General features: G+C 42.9%; 1 protein-coding gene across 4 annotated transcripts in view; it reads left to right on the top strand.

Annotated features, from left to right (window-relative positions):
- Positions 1–22,154, top strand: part of LOC109680978 (apolipoprotein L3-like) — a 31,216-nt gene extending 9,062 nt beyond the window's left edge. For 2 of the 4 annotated variants that reach the window (XM_074084403.1, XM_074084404.1), the window contains exons 2-4: positions 12,996–13,060; positions 16,634–16,766; positions 19,790–22,154. In XM_074084403.1, coding sequence (XP_073940504.1) covers positions 13,048–13,060; positions 16,634–16,766; positions 19,790–20,648 — 1,005 coding nt within the window. In that variant the 5' untranslated portion in view covers positions 12,996–13,047 and the 3' untranslated portion in view covers positions 20,649–22,154. The remainder of the gene's footprint in view (positions 1–12,995; positions 13,061–16,633; positions 16,767–19,789) is intronic. The other 2 variants (XM_074084406.1, XM_074084405.1) reach the window with 2 other exon arrangements.
- The last annotated feature ends 702 nt before the right edge of the window (positions 22,155–22,856 follow it).

Genomic DNA, 22,856 nt, shown 5'->3' with positions numbered 1-22,856 from the left:
AAGGCTGTACAGGATGTAACCTGCCTTGCTGATACTTTCCCAATCCCCTGAGGGGATTGTAGCCTCATTAAACATTTGGTGAGAGGCCACACAATTAGGACTGCAGAGTATAACCTGCATACCCTCTATCACGTCCCTTCTCCACAGATTGACCGGAAGATTGTCCAGGACATAAGGAGCAAAAAGACCTCAGTGTCCCTCTTCATCCCTCCAACGGATCTGCTGAGCATTCTGGAGTGGGCATGAGCAGCCCCTCCCCCTTCAGATTGGCAGCAGGGGGTTGACAAGGCCAACTTTTTGGCCAATGTCTAGCAGCAATTACAGAGACATCAGCACCAGTATCCAAAAGTCCCCCAAACCATTTTTCATGTAAGAACAAAGTCATTTCTGGCCTTTTTTTACTTTGTATCCAGTAGTCATGATTAGAGGAACCAAATTCTCCAGCTGTCCACGGGGTGTGAATTGACACCTTGCCTTTCTTCACATTTGGGAGAATAACCAGCTGAGCTATTTTTATCTCCCGGGATACTGCTACAAAGACACCTGGTGCCTGGTCATATCTTAATTTCCCCTATATAGTCTTCATTAATCACACCTGGATAAACTTATAATCCTATTATGGTCAGGATACTTTTCCCTAATATTAAACCCACTGTGCTCTGGGGCAGAGGGCCATAGACCCCCGTAGGGACAATTTGCACTCCCAAATCAGGTATTGACATGTATCAGGAGGTGGGACTGAGATCCAATCCTGAGTTTCCTGGGATGCCACAAATGAGGTTTTCAATGGTGGGTATTGGTGAGGAGCCTGCATGATGATTGCCCCCACTGTTTGATGGGCCAGAGCAGCCCTGCTGGAAGTTTCACTGCCCTATAAGAGGTTGCCCATCTATATCTGTTTTGGAGTGACATTCATTTGCCCAATGTTTTCCCCTCCAACACCATGGACATATCCCTGGGGGTCGAGCCCTGGGCCCATTGGCACCAGTTGGTGACTTGGTGCTGGACCCCGAGATACCTAGCTGTGGTTGGTTCTTATTCCAACATTCCCTAGCAAAATGTCCCTCTTTTCCACAGGAAAAACATGCTCTTTTTTTCTTTCCCCCAGGGAGGAACACTTCCTTTAAGGCAGCAGCTAAATCTATACCCTGGATGTGACTGGGCCCAGCATCTACACAGATTCTAATCATTTCCTGCAGAGTAGCTCTTTGTATGGTTGAAGGGCTGCTTTACAAGCCTTATTAGCATTCTCGAGAGCCAGCTGTTCTACCAGTCTGTTTCCATCTTCAGCATCCACCACTATCCTGCCTACATTTTGCAGCAGGCGTGCCACAAACTCTTGATATGGCTTATCAGGACCTTGGAGAATGACAGTTAATTCCAAAGTCTTTTCACCTTTGATGGGTAGTTCTCACCATGCCCTTGTGCCTGCGATGGCAATCTGCTGACATGCCTGAAGGGGATATTGTAAGTGGTTATCTATGTCTTCAACAGGTCCTCTTCCCATGAGCATATCTGCAGTGATATGCAGACCATGGGCCAAATTATGGTTTGCCTGCCCTGACATAACTCTACAAAACCTGTTTCCCACCACCTGTAATCACACGCTTTCACCAGCCCTGTCCAGTCGTCTGGAGGCATAGCAGTGTTTCCTACCACACTCTGTAATAGCCCCAGAGTAAATGGCAGTGCAGTGCCATACATTGCAGGCTTGTTTCACTTCCTTTAAAGTTTTAAATGGAATCTTTTCATGAAATCTCTGTTGCATGCCAGGGTTGTTAGGGCCTGGCCTCTCAAACACAGGGTAACATTTTAAACCAGCTGTATCCTCTCCCTGACTATGAGCTGCCTGCAAGGCAGCCTGCAGGGGACCCTTAGCAAGAACAGGACAGTTCTTGGCCTGTGGGGGACCCCCAGATGCAGGGTTCCCTGTGCTTGATGTGCCAGAGCGCCCTCCTCACCTGACATTAAATCAGAATCTGAATCATTGCTGGACTGAATTGTAATTGTATGTGAAAATCCATCCTCGTAAGGTGGAGCAGGCAGCTCAGTGGCTTCCTGCCCACAGCATTTTATCCCTTTAGGGGATGCTGCCTGGCTGACTGTAAGGGGTGAGTCCCACATTCTAGCTCAAATACCAAAGAGGTTTTATGTGAGGAAGCAGGCCCCAAACAATCTCTAATCATAGGCCACAAAGCAAAAGTAAAAGCGGGCATGCATTCCGGCCCCTCAGCTGCCTAGTGTGCCCTCAGCCTGTCCCCTACCTTGCTCCATGTTTCTAAATTTACTGTGCCTTCTTCTGGAAACCATGGGCAGGTGTCCTGTACAAAATCTAACAACTGCATAAGTTGAAGCGACCTGACTCTTCTTCCTCTAATCTTTAACACAGCTTTTAAAGCCTGTGTGTAGAGCTCTCAGTCTTAGACTCACGTTGTCCCATGGTTTCACACCTGGCTGTGTTCAAGTCACTCTCCCCCAACACACGCGTTGCTTGTTTCTTATGCTTACACTTCTCACAGAGTGTCTCCTTGTCTCAGGTTTCATGTTCCCCCATAGTTAGTTTCCTATCCGAGTGTCATCTCACTCTCAGGTCCCTGTTCAGGTGCCACCTCTTGTTCCTGCATGAGCTTGTCCTAGAAACCTAACTGAGGGTGACAGGAGATGAAGGAAAGACAACAGACAGCGTCAAAACACGCATAAAGCTGGGGCCAGCAGGCTTGTGCACTCGGATGGAGACACACCAGCACCCCCCCACCTCCAGTGCGTTTATTATATACAGTAGCAACATGAGGCAGAGAGGCATTTCTCAGGGGAGAGGTTGTGATACTCTGATCCTCGGGAACAGGAAGAACCTGTGACAGCTTCTCTCCAAATGTAAACATTAAAGGAAAAAACAGCTGTACTGCATCTTGCCCACTTCTGCAGCTGAGGCTGTGCCAATCAATCGAGCAATTTTACCGGGCATGACTATACTTGCTCCCTTCTGTGGTTTGGGGCTGTGCCAAGCTCAAACACGCAGCTTATTCAATATACCTCTCTGCTCCCCACAATGGCTATAAACAATTTACTTCCACCTTTATTTCTGAGGCCTTCATTTGTAGCCAGTATTTCTTGATTTCTCACTTTATAATGAGGCTATAAATCCTCCTTCTCAGCCCTTGTGCTCACCTTCTTACTTCTCCAACTGTGCTTTCAGTTTTAAATTGATGGTTAGGAAGTAGGTTTAGTGCTCATATTACCTGTTCTCCCTCTTTCTCAAAGTTAAACATTGAATAACAGAATTTTGACATGTTCTAAATATCATTTACTGGAAAGCTAAGCTGTACAATATGGTGGTACACGCACAATTCTGGCACAGCTTTTGGTTTTCCTGATGTTTCTAATTACCTTTGCTTTTTTTCCACCTTGCGCTGTTGTTCTTCAGTTTCTTTCATGCTGTAAATCACATGAGACATTGTAACAAGATCCTTTCCTCAGCACTGTTCACTTGCTCCATTCAGGAGTGGCTGCTGTCTAAGCCTATGCATGCACACCTGTGACCTGTGGATTCTCTTTTCTGTCTGGATTGATTTCCTTTATTCTCAAAATTATGTCTTTCTCTCTTGGTCATCATCACCCTTTCCATGGTGACACAACACACACACACACACACACACACACACACGCACATGCATGCAGACTCCCCTTCCCCCATTTCTTTTCTTTTTCTTCCCCTTTAGCTCATCCTCAAATTATTTTCCGAGAAATATCTGAACGGTAAATTTTCTCTTCCCAATTTCTTTCCTTTTATTCTGTCATCTTTTTGTTTTGTATTCCTAAGGTTTTCTTTGATTTTGTCCGTCTGTCTGTACAGTTGTTTATTCTGTCAATCACATTTTAATTCCCAATGCCTCTTTTTATTTCATTATATTTCCTCCTATTCAGTGCATCTTATTCTCTTTTCATGAATAAAATGTCTTTTTTTTTTTTTTGGTCATACTGGGAGTTGAACTCAGGGCTGTGCACTTGCAAGGCAGGAGCTCTACCACTTGAGCCACTCCACCAGCCCCTTTGAGACAGTGTCTTAGTTCATGCCTGGGCCCACTCAGCATAAACAGACCATGATTCTCCTATATGTGTTTCTCAGAGGGGTTGGGGATGACAGACATGTGCAGCCACACCCAGCCATTGCTTGAGTTGGGATGTCAAGAACTTTTTCACAGGACTGGCCTCGAACCACTCTCCTCCCAATATCTACCTCCTAAGTAGCTAGAGTTACAGCCTTGTGTCACCATACCTGAAAATATATTATCTTTATAATGACCCTAATGTTATGGGTAGGAGTTTAAAAAATTATTTTCTATTTTTAAAATATTCTTTTCTTCTGGGATCATTTTATTTTTGTTGTTGCTGTTTGTCTTTTTCTATTAAAAATATTTCTCATTGGTTTATGTCAACTTGCACATACTCAGGAGTTTCCTCGTGACACTTCTATACATTCATGTGATGTGTTTTGGTCATATTCACCCTCTGTATTATTCCTTCTCCTCCCCCTCATCTCTCCCTTTTATTTCTTTTCCTTCCACCTCCTTCATTGTCCCCCTTTTACTTTCATGGTGTTGGGTGTTTTGTTTTGTTTCCCCTTTGCTTCCACAAATGAGAGAAAACATGCAGTGCTTGTCTTTGTGGAGCTGGCTTATCTCATGTAACATGATGATTTCCAGCTCCATCTATTTTTCAGCAAATGACATAGTTTCTTTCACTCTTAATGGCTGTATAAAATTCCATTTCACATATATACCACATTTTCTTTATTTGTTCATTCATTGATGGGCACCTAGTCTAACTTCATAAAAATTTGGGTATTTTTAACAGTGCCATAATGAACATGGATGTGCAGGTCCTTCTGTTGTAAGCTGACTTTGATTCTTTTGGGTATATACACAGAAGTGTATGTTGGATCACATTGTACTTCTTTATTTTGGTTTTTGAGGAGCCTCCGTTCTGATTTCCATAGTGGCAGCACTAATTTACATTCCTTCCAGTAGTGAATAGGAGTTCCTATTTCCTTTATGCCTGGCATCCTTGCCAACATTTTTTTATTATTTGTTCTTTTGATGACAGTCATTCTGACTGGGGTGAGGTTGAATCTCAATGCACTTTTGATTTGCATTTCCTGTTGGCTAAGATATTGAACATGTTTTCATGTATTCAGTGACCATTTGCACTTCCTCATTTGAAATTCATTGTTCAGTTCAATTGCATATTAATTATTGGTTTATTTGTTCTTTTGGAGTTCTTTTTTGTGTGTGCTCTTTATATATGCTTGATATTAAACCTCCTTTAGATGAATGTCTGGCAAAGATTTTCTCCCATTCTTTTGGCTATCTTTTCATTCTGCTGATCATTTCTTTATTCAATAGCCTGTGTCAATTCCTGCTCTAGTTCCTGATCTATTGGAGTTCTATTCGTAAAGGTGTAGCCTATGCCTATAAGTTGAACTGTTTCCCCTATTTTCCTCTAGTAATGTCAAACTTTCATGTCTTACATTAAGGTCTTTGGTCCATTTTTTGTTGATTTTTGCACAGGATGAGAGATAAGAGTGTAATTTCAGTCTTCTACCTGTAGCTATTGGTTTCCCAGCACCACTTGTTAAAGAGACTCTTTTTCCTAATGTATACCTTTGTCTCCTTTGTCAAGAATCAGATATCTGTACCTGCTGAGGCCCAATTTTGTATCTTCTCTTCTATTGCATTGGTCTCTGTGATAGTTTTTGTGCCTACACCATGTTATCTTTGTTACTGTGGGTCAGTTGTATAGTTTTGGGTTTTTTTTGTTTACTTTTGGTTTTTCTTTTTAGTTGTATAGTTTGAAGTCATGTACTGTGATAGCTCAGGATTTGCTCAGAATTGCTTTGGTTATTTAATGTTTCCATATGAATTTTAGGATTAGTTTTTCTTTTTCTGTGAAGAATAACATTGAAATTTTGATGGAGATTTAATTGAATCCCTAATTCATAGATTGCTTTTGGCAATATAAACATTAACAATATTTCTTCTCTTTATTCATGAGTATGGGATTTATTTCCATTTTGTAGTCTTGTTTAAAATTCCTTTCTTTAGTGCTTTATAGTTTCAATTGCAAAGATTTTTAACATTCTTCATTAAGTTTATGCCTAGATATGTTACTTCTTTTGTGGAGCTATTGCAAGTGGGATTTCTCTCTTAACTTCTTTCTCAGCCTGTTTATTTTTGGTATGTAGAAAAGCTATGGGTTTCTGTATGTTAGTTTTGTATATTGGTACTTTCCTGAAGTTGTATATCAGATCTAATATTTCATTGGTTGAGTTGTTAGGGGCTTTAGAATCATATCATGTGCAGAGATAGTTTACTTCCTCCTTTCCTTTTTGTATCCATTTTATTTCTTATTCCTCTGGCTAAAAATTCAAGCACCATATTGAATAACAGTGATAATCATGGACAATCTTATCCCATCCCTGATTTTTGCAGAAATACTTTCAGTTTTCCCCCGTCCAATATAATGTTTGCTATATGTTTGTCATATGTAATCTTTATTTTGTTGAGGTATGAATGTTCTATTTCTAGTTTCTTCAGATTTTTTTAATAAAAAGGGATGTTGGAACTTGTCAAAGGACTTTTCTTCATCTGTTGAGATAATTATGTGATTCTTTGCCTTGCTTCTGTGTATAGTCTGTATTATGTTTTTTGATTTGCATATGTTGAACCCAACTTGCATTTCTGGAGTGAAGCCAGTTTGACCATGCTGCATGATCTTTTTAATGTGTGTTGAACTAAGTTAGCAAGTATTTTATTGTGAAGTTTTGCTTCTCTATTAATCAAGGAACTTGGTCTATAGTTTTACTTTTTGTTGTGTCTGTATCTGCTTTTGCTATTAGGGTAATTCTACCTTCACAGAATGAGTTTGGAAGTATTGTTTCCCTTTTATTTTGTGGAATAATTTTCAAAACATTAGTGATAATCATTTTTTTAATGGTCTGGTAAAATTCAGCAATGAATCCATCTGACCTTGGGCTTTTCTGTGTTGGGATTTTTTAACTGCTGTTTCAATCTCATTGTTCATTATTGTTTTCTTAAAGCTATCTGTATCATATTGGTTCAATTTTGCTAGATCATGTATCTAAAGAAAATCTTTCAGACTTTCTAATTTATTGAAGTGAAACTTTTCAAAATATTGTCTAATGTTTCTCTGGATTTCAGTGGTACCTATTGCTATGTTACCTTTTTTTGTCTCTAAGTTTATTAACTTGGGCCTTCTTTCTTTCATTAGTTAGTAAGGGTTTTTTGATCTTATTTATCCTTTCAATGAACCCACATTTTGTTTCATTGATCCTGTGTTTTGATTTTTAATTTCCATTTCATTAATCTCAGCTCTGATCTTTATTATTTTTTTCCTTCTACTTGTTTTGGGATCACCTTGTTTTTGCTATCTAAATTATTGCAGTGCATGTTATTTACTTGAGATATCTCTGATTTTTTACTGTAGGCATTTATAACTATAAATTCCCTCTTGGATCTGCTTTCATTGTATCTCCTAGCTTCTAGTGAGGTTTGTTTTAATTTTTTCTAGGATTTTTATATTATTCCCTCTTTTATTTCTTTGATGACCTACTGATTATTCAAAAGTTCAGTCTCTATGTGTTTGTATATTTTTCATAGTTTCTCCTGCTGTTGATTTGTAGTTATAGTTCATTGTGGGCAGGTAAAATACAAGAAGCTACTTCAGTTTTATTCTATTTGTTAAGAATTGCTTTATGTCCTAAAATATGAACTTATTCTGGGCAAAGTTTGATGGGATGTTCAGAAGAATGTATTTTGTGACTGTTTGGTGGAACACTTTGTCGACATCTGTTAAGTACATTTTATCTTTACTGTTGTTTAATACTGAAGTTTTCTTTAAAGATCTGGGTGTTCTATATATACATATATATTGGTGAGAGTTGGATATTGAAGTCTCAACTTATTATGTTGGAGTCCACTGTCTGGACTTTGATGTACAGTAGTGTTTGTTTCATGAAATTTAGCACATATGTAAATTTGAAAATGTTTAAAATTTTTTATCTTCCTTTTTTTTGTATGCTTGAGAAATTGGTGTTTGAATTCAGTGCCTTGCACTTCACAGCAGGTGCTCTACTGCTTAAGCCATACCTCCGGTTCATTTTGCTTTGGTTATTTTGGAGATGGGGTGTTGCAAACTATTTGCCTGGGCTGGCCTTGAACAGTGATCCTCCCAATCTCATTTTCCCAGGTATTTAGGATTATAGGCGTAGACCACCAACACTAGGCTTCTTTTATCTTCTTGATGGACTATTCACTTTAGCAATATGAAGTGACCTGCTTTGTCTTTTCTGAACTGTTTTGTTTTGAAGTCTGCTTTGTAAAATATGAGTATAGGTCCTCCTGCTTGCTTTCAGATTCCATTTGCTTAGAATATCTTTTTCCGTCCTTTCACTTTAAGCCTCTGTTTGTCTTTGTCTCTGAGGTGCAATTCTTGTAGAAAACAAACACTTTTTTAAAAAAATGCAATCCACTGATCTATGGATTTCAATTGGGGGAGTTGAGACCATTAATGTTCAGAGTTACTATTTAGAGGTATGTACTATTTCCTGTCATTTTTTGCTTTTCTAATGTTTGATTCTTTCTTTATTTGCTTCTTTACTCTTCTAGTGAGATCTATTCTCTCCTGTTTTCTCGTGGTTGTGTTTATCTTCCTCTTCTGTGTGTAGGGTTCCTTTAAGTATTTTCTACAATGCTGGCTTAGTGGTCATGAATTCCTTTATTTTTTGTTTGTCATGGAAGGTGTTTATTTCTTCTTCAGTTATGAAGGCTAGCATTGATGGGTACAGTAGTCTATGTTGGAAGTTATTTTCTTTTATGGCTTGAAGTACATCATTCCATGCTTTCCTGGCTTTTAGAGTTTGTACTGAGAAATCTTCTGTTTCTCTGATGACTTTGCCTGTGTATGTGACTTGGCACTTCTCTCTTGAAGCTTTCAATTCTATTTCCTTGTTTGATATACGTAATGTTTTAACTGTGATATTCTTAGATAGGTTATTTTCTTGTCTTGCCAGAAAACCTTATGTAGTATATGACTATCTCTTTCCAAACCTGTAGAAAATTTTCTGCAATTGTTTTGATCAAATGTGTTTTCTATGTCTTTAGCTTGTACCTCTTCTCCTTCTTCTATGCCCATGATTCATAGGTTTGGTCTTTTAATGGGGTCCCTGAGTTCTTGTGTGTCCTCTTTGTAGTGTGTCATTTTTCACTTTACCATTTTCAGAATCTTCTAATGCATTACCTGTCTCCAACCCCTGACATTCAGTCTTCTACTTAATCCAGTCTACTGATGAGACTTTCAACTGAGCTTTTTATTTGATTTATAGAGATTTTAATTTCCAGAACTTCAATTTGATTATTTTCAGAATTTTTAACCTTTATTAATTTCTCTTTTAATTCTTGGATTGTGTTCTTTATTTCATTCCACTGTGTATTTGAATTTACTTTGATTTTATTAAGGTGTTTATTCATGTCTTCTTTAACTTCATTGGGCTTTTTTTTTTTTTAGCGGTACTGGAGTTTGAACTCAGGTCCTCATGCTTGCCAGGCAGGTAACACTTGAGCCACTCCACCAGCTCTTTTTTTGTGTTGGATAATTTTAAGATAGGATCTTATGAACTATTTGCCTGTGCTGGCCTTGGACCTTAATCCTATTACTCTCTGCCTCCTGCATAGCCAGGATTACAGTCATGAGCTTCTGGTGCCTGGCTCATTGGTCATTCTTAAAATTATTGTTTTGAATTCGTTGTCTGATACTTCATCCACCTCACTATCATTAGAGTCCATAATTTAGAACTGTTGAACTTTGTAGGAACCATGTTGCCTTGTTTTTTTTCTTATTTGTGTCTGTGTTTAGATTTGCACATCTGAAAACATCACTGGTTGGAGGTTTTAATCACCCATGTTGTTTCAGCAAAGTAGTCTCAAAGTTCAGGCTGGGCTGGATAGTGGCAGGGTTGAAGTGCAGTTTCTCACCACTGGACTATGAGTGTAGCTCAATAACCAAACTTTCACTCACATGTTCAGAGCACTGAGTTTGATTCCTAGCCCTTGTCAGAGTGAAGAAAACTAGCTGGAGTCTCTTGTAGTTCCTACTGTTCAGGCTGGTGTATGCTGGTTGAGGGTTGGCTGGCCAAGGGTCAATTATTTGCCTTCAGGGTGTCATTCAATTTAAACACTTCCCTTTTTGTGTACTGAGAGCCGATGCTGGCCACAAAGCTAATGCAGCCTATGAACCAAGTAGGTTCCCACTCACTTCACAGTCCCCTCTTGTTTGTGTCCCCAGGGCAGCAAGTGTTCAAGCCAATCATGGTTGAGTGGGGAAAGAAAACACAGTACTGAGTTCTTCATTGAAGGAGAAGGACCAAGGGAAATTGGCACTCTTCCTTCCTGACTAACTGCTTTCAGATACTGCCCACAATTAAACAACCCTGTGGGAGGGATGAGGTTGTGAAAACTAAGAAATTGCTGGCTCTTGGCTCAGATCTCTCAGTCATGTCTGGGAGAAAACTATACATAGCTGGGAGTTAGCTCCAGAGACCACAGAATTGGAACTGTTTCCACATAATCTTCAGGTGCTTGATTCTAGCCACAGAGGGTTGGGGCACCCATCACTGTGCCCTTCACTGCCTAAGCTCCCCACTGCCTAAACCTCTCAGTAGGTCCATGTTAGACCCTCTCCCTCTCTACACCACTTCTTCTGGCATTCTCCTCCTAGACTTTGTGGAGGGTTAACCCAGGGACCCAGAGCTGCAACTGTTCCTTGTCTTCAGATCACAAGAGTAGCTAATTCTCAAACAGTAGGAACCCTCTCAAGCTCTCAACTGGCTATAGCTCTCTGAGCTATGGGGAGCAGCAAAATGTGTTTGTTTTCCAATGCTGTCCTGCCACACAGGAGAAGTTACTGTCACACCAAATCTCCACACTGGATTCATGCTTGTGAGAACTGTGAGCTTATCCTGCAGCTAGGACCAGCAGACTGTTCACCAGGGCCACCTGGCTTACCTTGTGGTTGTAGGGTGGCATTTCCCACCCACAGGAAGACAGGGTTGGAGCTGTGACTACCTCTTCCTCTTTGTGTAGACTTTCTTTTTCAACTATTTCCTGGGTCCTGATGCTCTATTTCTCTTTAGAATGTAGTCTCTCCTTTGTTACCTGACTCTCCTCATTCACAGAGTCATGGGGAGGAGGTGTCTAATCTGCTCACTTACTAGATTTCTGACTTGATCAAGTCACATAAAGCTCATGTTTCAGTTTTCTCATCTGTAAACAGGGGCATGAATGGTACACACTTCAAAGGTCATTGGAGGAATGCTGTGAGCTATAATTCATAGTGCACTAGAGCAATTTCTGCACAGAGTGAGGCCTGCAAGTGATAGCCACTATTCTTGTTAGCTATCATTGTAGTCAGGTGTCAGGAGGGGTAGTTGAAAAATGCCCTTTTGCCTTCTCAAAATAGGGCCTAAACACATTTGCTTTCTTTAGTCAAGAAATCACAACAAGCAAGGTAATCACAGCAGAACTTGAAATTCTATTTTCAGACTTGTGTTTTTTTCCTTTAATCACAATAGGAAACTGTTAAGACTGAAAGAACATTTTCTTCACATACTGCATGTGGGGAATATAAATTGGTACAATTCATTTGCATAAATCTGTGACCATATTTTACCAAAAATATTTTTTTTGTGGTAATGATGTTTGAACTCATGGTCTCATGCTTGCTAGGCAGGTGCTTTACCACTTCAGCCACTCCTTTTTACTATAGTTATTTTTCAGATAGGGTCCCATAGTTTTGGCCTGGGCTGCCTTGGGCCACAATGCATCTGTTTATGCCTTACGAGTAACTGGGTTACCAGGCCTAAACCACCATTCCACAAAAAAGAATAATTTAAATTGGGATCCTCTTCAACCAGTCATTTTAATCTAGAAATGTCTTTAAACTAATATCAAGGGCAGGCACAAGTTTATGTAAGAAGAAGGTGCTTTGCACGCCTATTTTCAAAAAGGATTAGAAATAACCTGAGTCCAACAATTAAAAGAGGAAGCAGAGAGGCTGGGCAGCCCTCCACAGGGGCAGGGAGAGGGCCTAGCAGGATTCAGGCCTGGTGGGAGGAAGGATCCCTAAGAAACAAGGAGGAAACCCCAGGGTGGAGGGGCATCAGTAAATTTTCCAATATGGACCCAATCCCAGGGTATAAGACATTGCTTCTGTGGAACTGAAGATCATCATGTTGATCTAAATAAACCAGACTCAGAAAGACAAAAAATAATCCATTAAATTTGAAAACTTTGCAAATACTTTTATATATTTAAGGGAGCAGAGCAAAGTCATCCAGACAAAGTCATCACATAGGATTTGAATCAGAATGACTTGGATTCAAGTTCTGGGTCTTGCACTATTGTTAATATTTGGGCATGTCACAGGATCTTTGTGCTCATTCCCTGTGCTTAAATGAGAGCCACATTGGTCCTCACCTCATGGATCTGTGTGATCACTTCATGAGGTGAGAGTAAGATCCCCGAGCATCATAGACACTCAGTAAATATTAGTCATTTAGGAGTTCACACAGTGTTTCCGTCCGCAGGTAACTGCCAGAACATTCCTCCCCTCCTTGACTTCTTTGTGCAGATTCTATCCTTTGCATATGTCTGTGTACTCACCCCTTTTACCTTCCCCCAGACCCTAACAGGATACGAGTCCTCTGCTTTGGTTGGGGTGAGGGCAAAGGAAGCTGTAGCAAATGGCCAAATTTCTCTCTATAGCAGTCACAGAGCCCAGGAGAAGAGGAATACTGTGGGTTGAGTCTGGCTAGGTCTCTGCTGACACCTTGAAGGGACTGGAGGGAGACCTGGCCCCTGGATGTGACCTTGGCTGCAGCTGCCTCTCATTCCTTCTCTCCATGTGCTCTCTCCTCCCTGCAGCCTGGACGCCACCAGTGACTTGAACAAAAACCTCTCAGAGTCTACCAGCATTATGGAATCAGAAGGTAGCATGGCCTCCCCAGAGAGTCAAGGTCCTCTTCTCTGGCTGGTTTCTGCTGAGGTGGCACTCCAATCTGAGTTAGCCAGTAGAGGAGTCAGAGATGGAGAAGAAAAGCCCCAAGATGGACCAAGTGGAGTCTCCTGATCCCAGGGCTGTGGGCTTCCCCTCCTGACTCTCTTTGGGGGGTGTGGGAGTTGGTGGGAATGGCCCAGGTGCTCACCTGCCTCCTCCTATAGGGCCAGGACAGCCTTGGGGAAGGGGAAGATGGCAGGGAAGGAGACTGGGAGGAAAGAAGGGAATACAATGTGGGAGGGGTGTAGACAGGAGGTCCCCATACCTGGAGTCTTCCCCTTCCCTTTCTCTTCCCCCCTTTTCTGGACTGACCCTATGGCAATGTGGGGTCAACTCCTTCCAGCATGGTTGGCCAAGTTCTGAGTAGTTCCACTGAACTTGACCCCAGTGTGACCTTTGCCACCTCTCGTTTGTGTAACCTGGAACTCTATACCTCACCTGTGACAGGTGAACAGTGTTTCCATGTTGTTCTGACAATCAGATGTGTAGGTGGTCCACACAGGTACCTGTCACATCGTAGGTTCTCCCCACCAGTGTTGGTTCTCACCCTCTACCTGCACCCCACTGTTCATTGCAGTGGAAACTCCCTTTACCCACACCCCAAAGCTGTGCAGAGCACCTGTCCTGCCTTGCCCATGACAAGCACCTGCTCATAGGTGTGAACTGCCCCAGGCAGAGACTGATTCTACTTACCTCATGGAAAAGAAATTCTGCAGGTGACACTAAAAGGAAACACCAGAGACCATCCTCCCTCAACCTCACTTACCCCAGCCTCCCTGCAGTCCTGTTCTTTCAGTCCCTTTTCTTCCCCTCCCTTAATTGCCTTGGCATCCAGGTTAATTCTTCCCAGGAGCCAGCACTGGGGAGCAAATTGTGCCAGGAGGAGTCACATTGATGAATAAGGGATGGGGGAATACTGGTCACTAGGAGCCCCTAGTAGGGCCCAGGAGCTTAAGAGATGGTTGGGTGGTGGATGGGAGGATAGACACCCTCTCATTCATTAAATGGGCCAACTTGGCCACTGGAGAACCAGGTCCCCTGAGATATGGAGCAGTCATAAGGATGGAGCTGAGGGTCTGGGCCTCACCATCACCCAACACCTGAAGATCCCCCTCCTCTGCCAGTCTCGGAGCATCCATTGTTAGTGGGAAGACTCCTCTCTGCATGATGGGTGTACTCCATTTTGTGCAGTGAGAACATTATTTCAAAAATTCAGAAAGCTGCTCAGGGGTATTTCAGAGTAGAATGCAGAAGTCACAGGAATTTTAAAAAACATGAGTATTGAGGGTAATTTCAAAAACTGGGTAATTTCAATTACCCAGTTGACCTTGGGTTCAAATTCTAGCTCTCTGCTTGCTGGCTTTGGGCCATCCATTTTCCTGTCCACATGTCACTTTCTTCTGTAAAATAAGAACCCTACCTCCTTTGTTAGTATACACTAGGAAGAGCATTTCAAATCATGCCCAGTATGCACATTAGTGTATACTGGTCCCTAATACCTGACCTGATAATCTGATAACTCTTTTGGCAGTAATCCTGCTCTCTACTGATCTGAGGCTATTTACAACTAGTACACTATTTACTTTATCTTCTATGAATATTCACCAGTTTTACTCCCAAAATATGAATGCATTTGGTTACTTGTATTGGCAAGAAATATACCTCATGTGCTGTGCCTTGCCTTGCCTTGCTTTCCATTCCCTTTCCTTTCCTTCCCCTCCCTTCCTTTCCTTTCCTTTCTCTTCTCTTTTGAGACAAAGTCTTGCTATTTGACTTGGTCTGGCCTGGAGCTCACTATGCATCTCGGGCTGGCTTTGAAATCATGACCCTTCTGCCTCAGCCTCCCAAGAGCTGAAATTACAGTTGTAAGACATTATTTCATGTCTCCATTTCTAAAACATTAAAATTCTTAATTTAATTGTATATTTCAAAATAGCTACTAGTGAGGGTTTTGAGTGTTCTTGAACAAAGAAATGAAAAGTGAGGTGATGTCACACTAAGGACCCTGAAATATCACACAGTATCCCACAAACACACATACCTGTATATGTATAAGTATACATATATATATGAAGTTATTCACAAAGCTAAACTGACCATCACCATGTCTAATTTGCTCTGATATTGTCAAATCCATTTCCTTTAACAAAATACTGATTTTGATCCAATAAACTAATGTTAGAACTCACTTGTGTTAGTCAGTACTATCGTTGCTCTGAGCAAATACTCCACACAAACAACTTAAGGGAGGAAAGAGTTGTTTTGCTTACAGTTTTGGAGGCTGCATTCATCATGCAGGGCGGGTGCAGAGAAGCAGTTCACACTGTGGTGGAGGTGGACCAGAAGCAGAGCTGAGCAGTAACAGGAAAGGGCTAGGGAACCATATAGCCTCCAAGGACACTCCCAGTGACCTACTTCATCCAACCGGACTCACCTTCCACATTCTATCACCTCCCAATAAGATCTATTCCATTTTGGATCCATCAATGAATGAATCCATTCATTAGTCTGAGCCCTTCTGGTCTAATCCTTTCTGGAAAAACCCTCACAGACACACCCAGGAGTATGCTTTATAAACTTCCCACCTATGTCTCAACTCAATCAAATTGAAAATCATAATTAACCATCAAAGCTGGGTATGGGTGGCTCATGTCTTGTAAACCTAGCTACTTGGGAGGCAGAGATCAGGAGGATCATGGTTGGAAGCCAGGCAGGACAAATGTTTACAAGACCCTATTTTGAAAATACCAAACACAAAAAACAGGTTGGTGGAGTGGCTCAAGTGGTAAAGTACCTGCCAAGCAAGCATGACACCCTGAGTTCATACCCCAAATCACTGATGGGTTGAAAGTCATATCTGAGGTACAGGTACACGTGATTGACATGCAGCAGGCACATGGTAGATGGAAGCCATCCTTGAAATTTTTCCTCTTCCTAGGGCTAAAAATCTCACTTTCTGATTGCTCTGAGCTGAAAAGAAATTAATTTCTCTGCAAAGCATGGTGGCCATCCCTGCTGTATTGGTCTCTGGCTGCCATCACAAAACACCAAGCAGGGACATTTAAATAAAAGACCTCTATTTCCCCATAACTCTGGAAGCCAAGATCATGATCCAGGTGTGGTAGGTTTGGTTCTGGTGAGGGCTGTGTTCCTGGTGTGTAGAGGTTGCTGCTCACTGTGCCTGCACATAGCCCCTACTTTGTGGAGACAGAGAGAGAGAGAGAGGTCAACAGTCCTAAGATTCAGGGCCTATACTTAAATGATTAAATGACTTCATTTAATCTCAATTACTTCACATACTTAAAGGCCTTGTCTTCAAAAACAGCTGCTGGGGCTAGGACTTTTGCATGAGTTTGGAGGACACAACTGAGTTCATAAAACTGGTGACTCCTCTGAAATTCTCCATGTGACAGATGCTCAGCAACATGACTTTTAACTCTCTTACTCGATGCCATTCAAGCTCTACCTTGAATGTTCTCTAACCTTGCTTTTCCTTCCCAACTAGGGAACCAAAGCTTCATTGAGCACATCTTTGAGAAAATCATTGAGAATCTGCAGGACACAGTGAGCACAGAGGATCTGGAGCAGCTGGTGGCCCAAGAGTGGGAAGTCTTTGTGGCAAAGGCTCAGTTGTCCAGGTGACCTCCAGAGGGCATGCGGCACTGCCACTCACACTTCTGTTTGGCTCTGCTTATCTTGGCAGGCACACTTCCCAGGCAGTCCTGCATTGGGGTTGAGGACACCCCTTCTCCACAATCCATGAGGAGAGCTTCCTCTGTGTTACCCCCTGGCACTGAATGGCCTCAGATTGAGGGGAGATAGTGACTCAGGGGGTAGGATTGTTTCTGCCATCTGCTAGTTCTATGACTTTTGCATGTTAATTCTTACCTTAGTTTCTTTATTCCTTGAGCATTAGTGATCTTTGAAAATTAATTTACCATTTTCTGCCTTAGTTTCCTTATTCATTGATCTTTAGTGGGAGAAAAATAAGATAACACATATAAAGAGCTTAGCATATGGCTGGTGTGCAATGACTTTCAAAAAGCCTGGTGTGAAGAGACCAGGGTCAGATGTCTCCTTCCTGAAGATGGGAGACAAGACAGTCTACCTTTGGGACAAGTCAGAAAATTCCAGACATGATTTACTTGAGTTCCTGGGCAATCTGGCTCAGGCCATATTTCTCTCCATCTGAGGAAATATATAAACCATCTGTAGGCAGAAAACGTGTTCCTAAGGTAGGCCTGGTGAGCCGAGTGACCAATAGCTCTCTCTTCTCAAGGGAAAGTCTTCCAAATGGGTTGTCAGTTTTACCACTGTGGCCTGGGATGGATGGAGTTTTGTCAATTCTGGTGCCCTCAAAGCATCCTATTTTTCCAATTGAAGTGTTTGACTACTTTCAATGGCACAAATTTCTTTAACAGCCATGCCCTCCTGGTCCACAACTTTCAATGGTCTCCTTTTCTGGGCAGACTCCATGTTTTTCCAATCCTTGTTTTGCTTTTTGCTTTTGCTTTTCACTGTAATCCTCCCTATAAGCAATCATCCATATTACTGTCATCCATGGAATGCCAGGCTGTTTGAAATTTCCTCTGCTAATTAATTAATCCATCAAGTTTATATTCAGCCTCGCTCAACTCTGAGACAACTCAACTCTGTGTGAGTGGAGCACCAATGTCCTCTGCTCCAATTCCCACTGCAGTCCTTCCTCTCCTCTAAAACCTCATGAGCCTGCCCTTCCTTCCTGCACTCCTGCTGGCATTCTAGTCTTCTGAGATCCCAGCAGAATTGCCCACTGAACTCTGCTTGCAGTATTTTAAACTTTTTCTAGCCTGCTTCTTTTAACTTTCCAAATTTCTCCTACAAACTAGTTCTAAATGCTTAAAAATGATCAAGTTTATTCACAGGAACAGCCACCTTCCTGATATCAATTTGCTGTATTAGTTTCTTTTCTGATTGCTGTGACCAAATGCCCAATAGAAACAACCTAAGCAGAAGAAGGATTTACTTTGGTCGGTTTCATTGGATTCAGTTAATTGTGGAGGCGAGAGTGTGGAAGCAGAGATTGGGCATAGAGGAAGGAGCCTGGGCAGAACATACTCCCCAAGGACACGCTCCCAGTGACCTGCTTCCTCCAAGCAAGCCCCACCTTCAACTCCTCATCATTGCCCACTAATGGCATCAAGTTATGAATCCATCAGTGGATTAATCCATTCATCAGATAGAGCCCTCTTGTTCTAAAGGTCTCTGGAAATGCCATCACAGACACATTCAGAGGGGTGCTTTACTAATCTCCTAGACTTCTCAGTCCAATCCAGTTGAAAATTAAAATTAACCATCACAGTGGTGAAGGCCTAGGAGTGAGCTGTGGGTCGGAGGGGGAACCAATGCACGTACCTTCCCAAAACTAAAGAGACCAGGGTCAGAGTCAAGGGTCAGGATGGAGAGGAGAACAGGCCTAGGATGGAGGAGTTGGTAGAAGGCTGGGGGATCAGGACTGGGTCCAGAAGGAAGTGACAGAGGTGCTGAGGCACAAGGAGCACAAGGAGGCTATGGACCTAGGACAGGACACATGAGAGGGAGATGGGGCATTTCCTCTCTCCCAACGTTTATCCCATCTTTGATGGGCATAGGGGCTTTGGGTGGTTTTTTCCTGCTCACCTTGTCTTGGGGCTGGGAAGTTCTTAGTTGCCATTGGGGAGCCTCTTCTGTTCTACATAGAGAAGTCCTTGGCCACTGGAAGGCAGTAATGGCTTAGTGACAACTCTCCAAGTCAGAATGATTGGCTGCTTATTTTGTGTAATTGCAGAGTCTGAGAAGACTCAAAGGTCCCATTTCAGAGGAAGAAAACATCCTCAGGCTTAGCAGTTCCCACAGATGGGTCTCAAAGTCTCTTAAATATTTGCATATGGCCTTTGTGTGCACACATGTGAAGCTCAGGTGTCCATTAGGCTGGTGGCCTCTGACAAGAAGGCCCTGAAGGTTGGGGGTGTAAGGTGGTGGGTCGGGAGGTGGAAGGTGGGGTGGAGGGCCAATGTGGGCACACTAGTAACCCACTCTCCCGCTTCCCATTCAACTGATAGACTAAGAGGCCTTCCCAAGGGAAGGGCAAAGAGTGTCAGGCACTGGAAGAGAGCTGGCAAAGTAATCTTCATGTTATCTTCTGTCTCTGAGTTATTTTATTTATTTTTAAATTCTAAGCATCCAGAGAGAGTGAAGCTGCAAAAACTTAGGCACAGTCCCCAAGACAGCTGATTTTTGTGTTTGTGTGTGATATCAACTGCAAATTCAGGGACATCCCCAAACTTCTCTGATTGATAATTCACTAGAAAGACCCAAAGAACTCCCTGAAAATGGGTATTTCACAGTTATGACTTATCACAGAGAAAGGACACGCGTTAAAATCAGTCAAGCAGTTGGTTGCTGGAGGCTCACGCCTATAATCCTAGTGATTTGGGAGGCAGAGATCAGGAGGATTGCATTTCAAGGAGCATCTATGATGTACCAAAGATGTTCACCATAGAAAGAAAACTCTGTACGCCTGTAAAATCCTTTTCCATTTGATTTATAGTTAAATCTATGTGATCAGGGGAGGATGGAGCGTATGCAGCCCCTTTTACAGAAAAGCAAACATTGCTTAATCACTTGACCTTTATTGCTACAGGAAAGAGGCTGATGACCTTCATCAAGCTCTGATGAAGCTCATATCAGACTTGGCCATGCAGGACGAAGAGGAGCTCCACAACGACCAGGAGGATAGGGAAAGGTTTTTGAACACATTTCCTCAGGTGAAAATGGAGCTTGAGGAGCGCATAAAGAAGCTCCGGGCCCTCGCAGACAAGATTGACAAGGTGCACAAGGACTGCACCATCTCCCATGTGGTGGCCACCTCCACTGGCGCTGTCTCTGGAGTTCTGACAATCCTTGGCCTGGCTCTGGCACCAGTGACAGCAGGGGTCAGTCTGGCACTCTCAGCCACTGGGATTGGGCTGAGAACAGCAGCTGCTGTGACTAGTGTTGCCACTAGCATCGTGGATCACTCAAGCACGTTGTCAGCCAAAGCTGAAGCCGGATCTCTGCTGTCCACCAGCATGGACACAATGAAAGAGGTTAAGAATGTTCTTTCACAGACCGCACCCAGAGTGGCTTCCACAACCACAAAGTGCATTCAAGATCTGCAACGCATTGAGAAGAGCATCCATGTTATCAAGCTGGCCAAGGCCAACTCTCGTTTAGCAGCCAAGGCCAAGCGTCTCATGACCACTGGGAGAATCTCAGCTCGAAGTACTAAGCAAGTGGAGAGAGCCTTTGGAGGCACTGCACTGGCAATGACCAAAGGAGCCCGGATGATGGGTGCAGCCACTGCAGGTGTCTTCCTTCTGATGGATGTGATCAGCCTTGTGAAAGAGTCAATGCATTTGCACGATGGAGCAAAGACAGAGTCTGCTGCAGAGCTGCGGCAGCGGGCTGAGGAGCTGGAGAAGATGTTAGAAGAGCTCATCCAGATCCAGGAGAGTTTGTAGTCAGGCCCCACTCAGTGAGCCCTCCGCTGAGTCTGCTGAGTCAGAAGAGAATTGCTGGACATCTTCGTGGACAATGGAGATCCTTCTGCATCATCATAGGAGGGATGGACTCACGGCAATATTGCATGAGAGGGAGCCTCACATGAAGTGACAGGAAGTCAGAGCACAGGAAGAGGCCTGTCTTTTGCTTTTTCACTAGGTTCTTCCTCTTGGTTCCCACCACTTCTCAACTTAGCCATACTGAAGATAAGGCTTCCAACACAAGAACCCTTGGGGAGCACTCTCAGCCCATACCCAAACCACAGCACTGCTGGACTCTAGGTTCAGCCTCAAACCTGGCCCCAGCCTAGGCTCCTCCTCCTCACTGTTGCTACTGAGCTGTCAGCTTTACCACTGCTTTGAGGTGGCATGAGAAACCTCCTCCTCTGTAATTATACCTAATTCATTACATTTCCAAATAATTCCACACCCAACAGCTAGACTATGGTGTTGAGACTGAAAGTCAAGAATGTCTCTCTTTGTTCTCTGACTTTGGTCCCCTTGGGGTGACAGAGGCCTTTGGTGAAATGCTCAAAGAGACACTGAAGGATTAAAAGTATGAGATGGTGGGAGTCACATCTGTCCAGATATCACAACACTTCTCTCCATGTGCCAGCTGTGGGCATTTAGAGACAGGGAGTGGGCAGGGCCTGGCCTCTGATCACTGCTCCCTTAGCAGGATTGTTGGGCAGAAGGCCTTAGTTTCCTACTGAAGTTTAAAAATCTGCAGTAGAAAGAGGTCTGGAAAGCTGAACACAAAAGGCCATGCTTGTTCTGTAATTTTTAAAATAAAAATTTGAACAGTGATCAGTCAATATTTTGTATATATTCTCCCAATGATGTCATAATCTAGATTGGTGAATATTGAAGAGATTGACAATTGACCCCAAATTGTCATGCTCTACTCTTTAAAAAACCACTTTTATTGTGATAGACACCTCTGCCTGAGTGTTCTCTGAGAAACCCAATCCACTGGGGGAGCACGTGTTGGGTGGACAGACACTGCTGGGTCTTGTGGGCTTCCTGCCCCCACAATGTGACTTGCATGGAGGCCCATGCATTGAGTGGACACCATTGGGTCACAGGGACTTTTGTGTTTCCCAGCTGCATTCCTTGAGGGCAGAGCTCAGCCCTTTGCCTTGGCTGTGCAGAAGAAAGAACAAATGGAAAGTAAAAGTGACCCTCTAAGGTGCAGGGTCTGGGGGCTCATCATTTCTCCTGGCTGGCTTGGCCACAAATGTTATCGACACTGGTTCAGTCTGTGATCAGAAGACTTCCAAATTCTTTGTCCCTCGTGTAAGAAAACATGGCAGGACACGTGGGTGTAAATGGAATGTATTAAAAGTTAGTGAGGAGAAAAACAAAGGGAAGCACGGTGGGACCCAGGTGGAAGCTGGAAGCTGAGTGTGTTCCTGTTTCAGGTGCTTTAAAAACCTACAATAACCTATGGGAAGGGGAGAAGAAGGAGGTTCCTATCCAGTAATCAGTGGGTGGGGAGGGGCATGGGCCGTTCCTGAGCCAAAGCATGGTTTATCTAAGATGTAATATTTTCCTGAGTCCTGAACTTTTCCTTATTTAGCCTACCTCACTAGCAGGAGTTCTCAGGAGGTGAATGGACACAATGTAGACAACCTGATGGCTCAGTGCCACATATAGATGGAGTGCCTGGAAAATGGTATTGTTGCTTACTGAGCACCTACTGTTTGCTAGTCCCATCTTGTCTTTGTTTTCTTCCCGCTTTCACTGTCAGGGGATCTACTAGTGGTCTCATCCTGCAAGCAAGTAAACTGAGTCACATGCAAAAGCCTGGGGTAAATCCAGGCAGGAACATGGATGCTGAATATTCTCTTGCAGCTCCTGGAGGAGAGGAGGCCTGAGGCAGCAGGGCCCTGGGCACAGCATGCTGTGCTGCAAACAAGTTGTGCAGTGCTCCCAGCCCCTGGACATGGGGAGCTTCTTGCGGAGGTGTTGACACTTGGTCAGTGGTAGTTGGTCATTGGAGGCTCAGACACACCATGTCCCTATGGGCACTAGCTATAGGTGAAGGGAGCAGGTTGGATGACAATTCTAGTAATATTTGAAGTTTTGTGACTCAATCCCACAGAAAGCTCAGGCAAGAACTTACATTTTCTTTTTTCTTTTATTATTTTTTTTTATTGTTTTATTATT

The sequence above is a fragment of the Castor canadensis genome, chromosome 8 (genome assembly GCF_047511655.1).
Source record: "Castor canadensis chromosome 8, mCasCan1.hap1v2, whole genome shotgun sequence".
In the NCBI taxonomy this organism is placed as follows: Eukaryota; Metazoa; Chordata; class Mammalia; order Rodentia; family Castoridae; genus Castor; species Castor canadensis.
The sequence above is the reverse complement of the archived record's forward strand: the minus strand, read 5'-3'. Positions and strand labels throughout refer to the sequence as shown.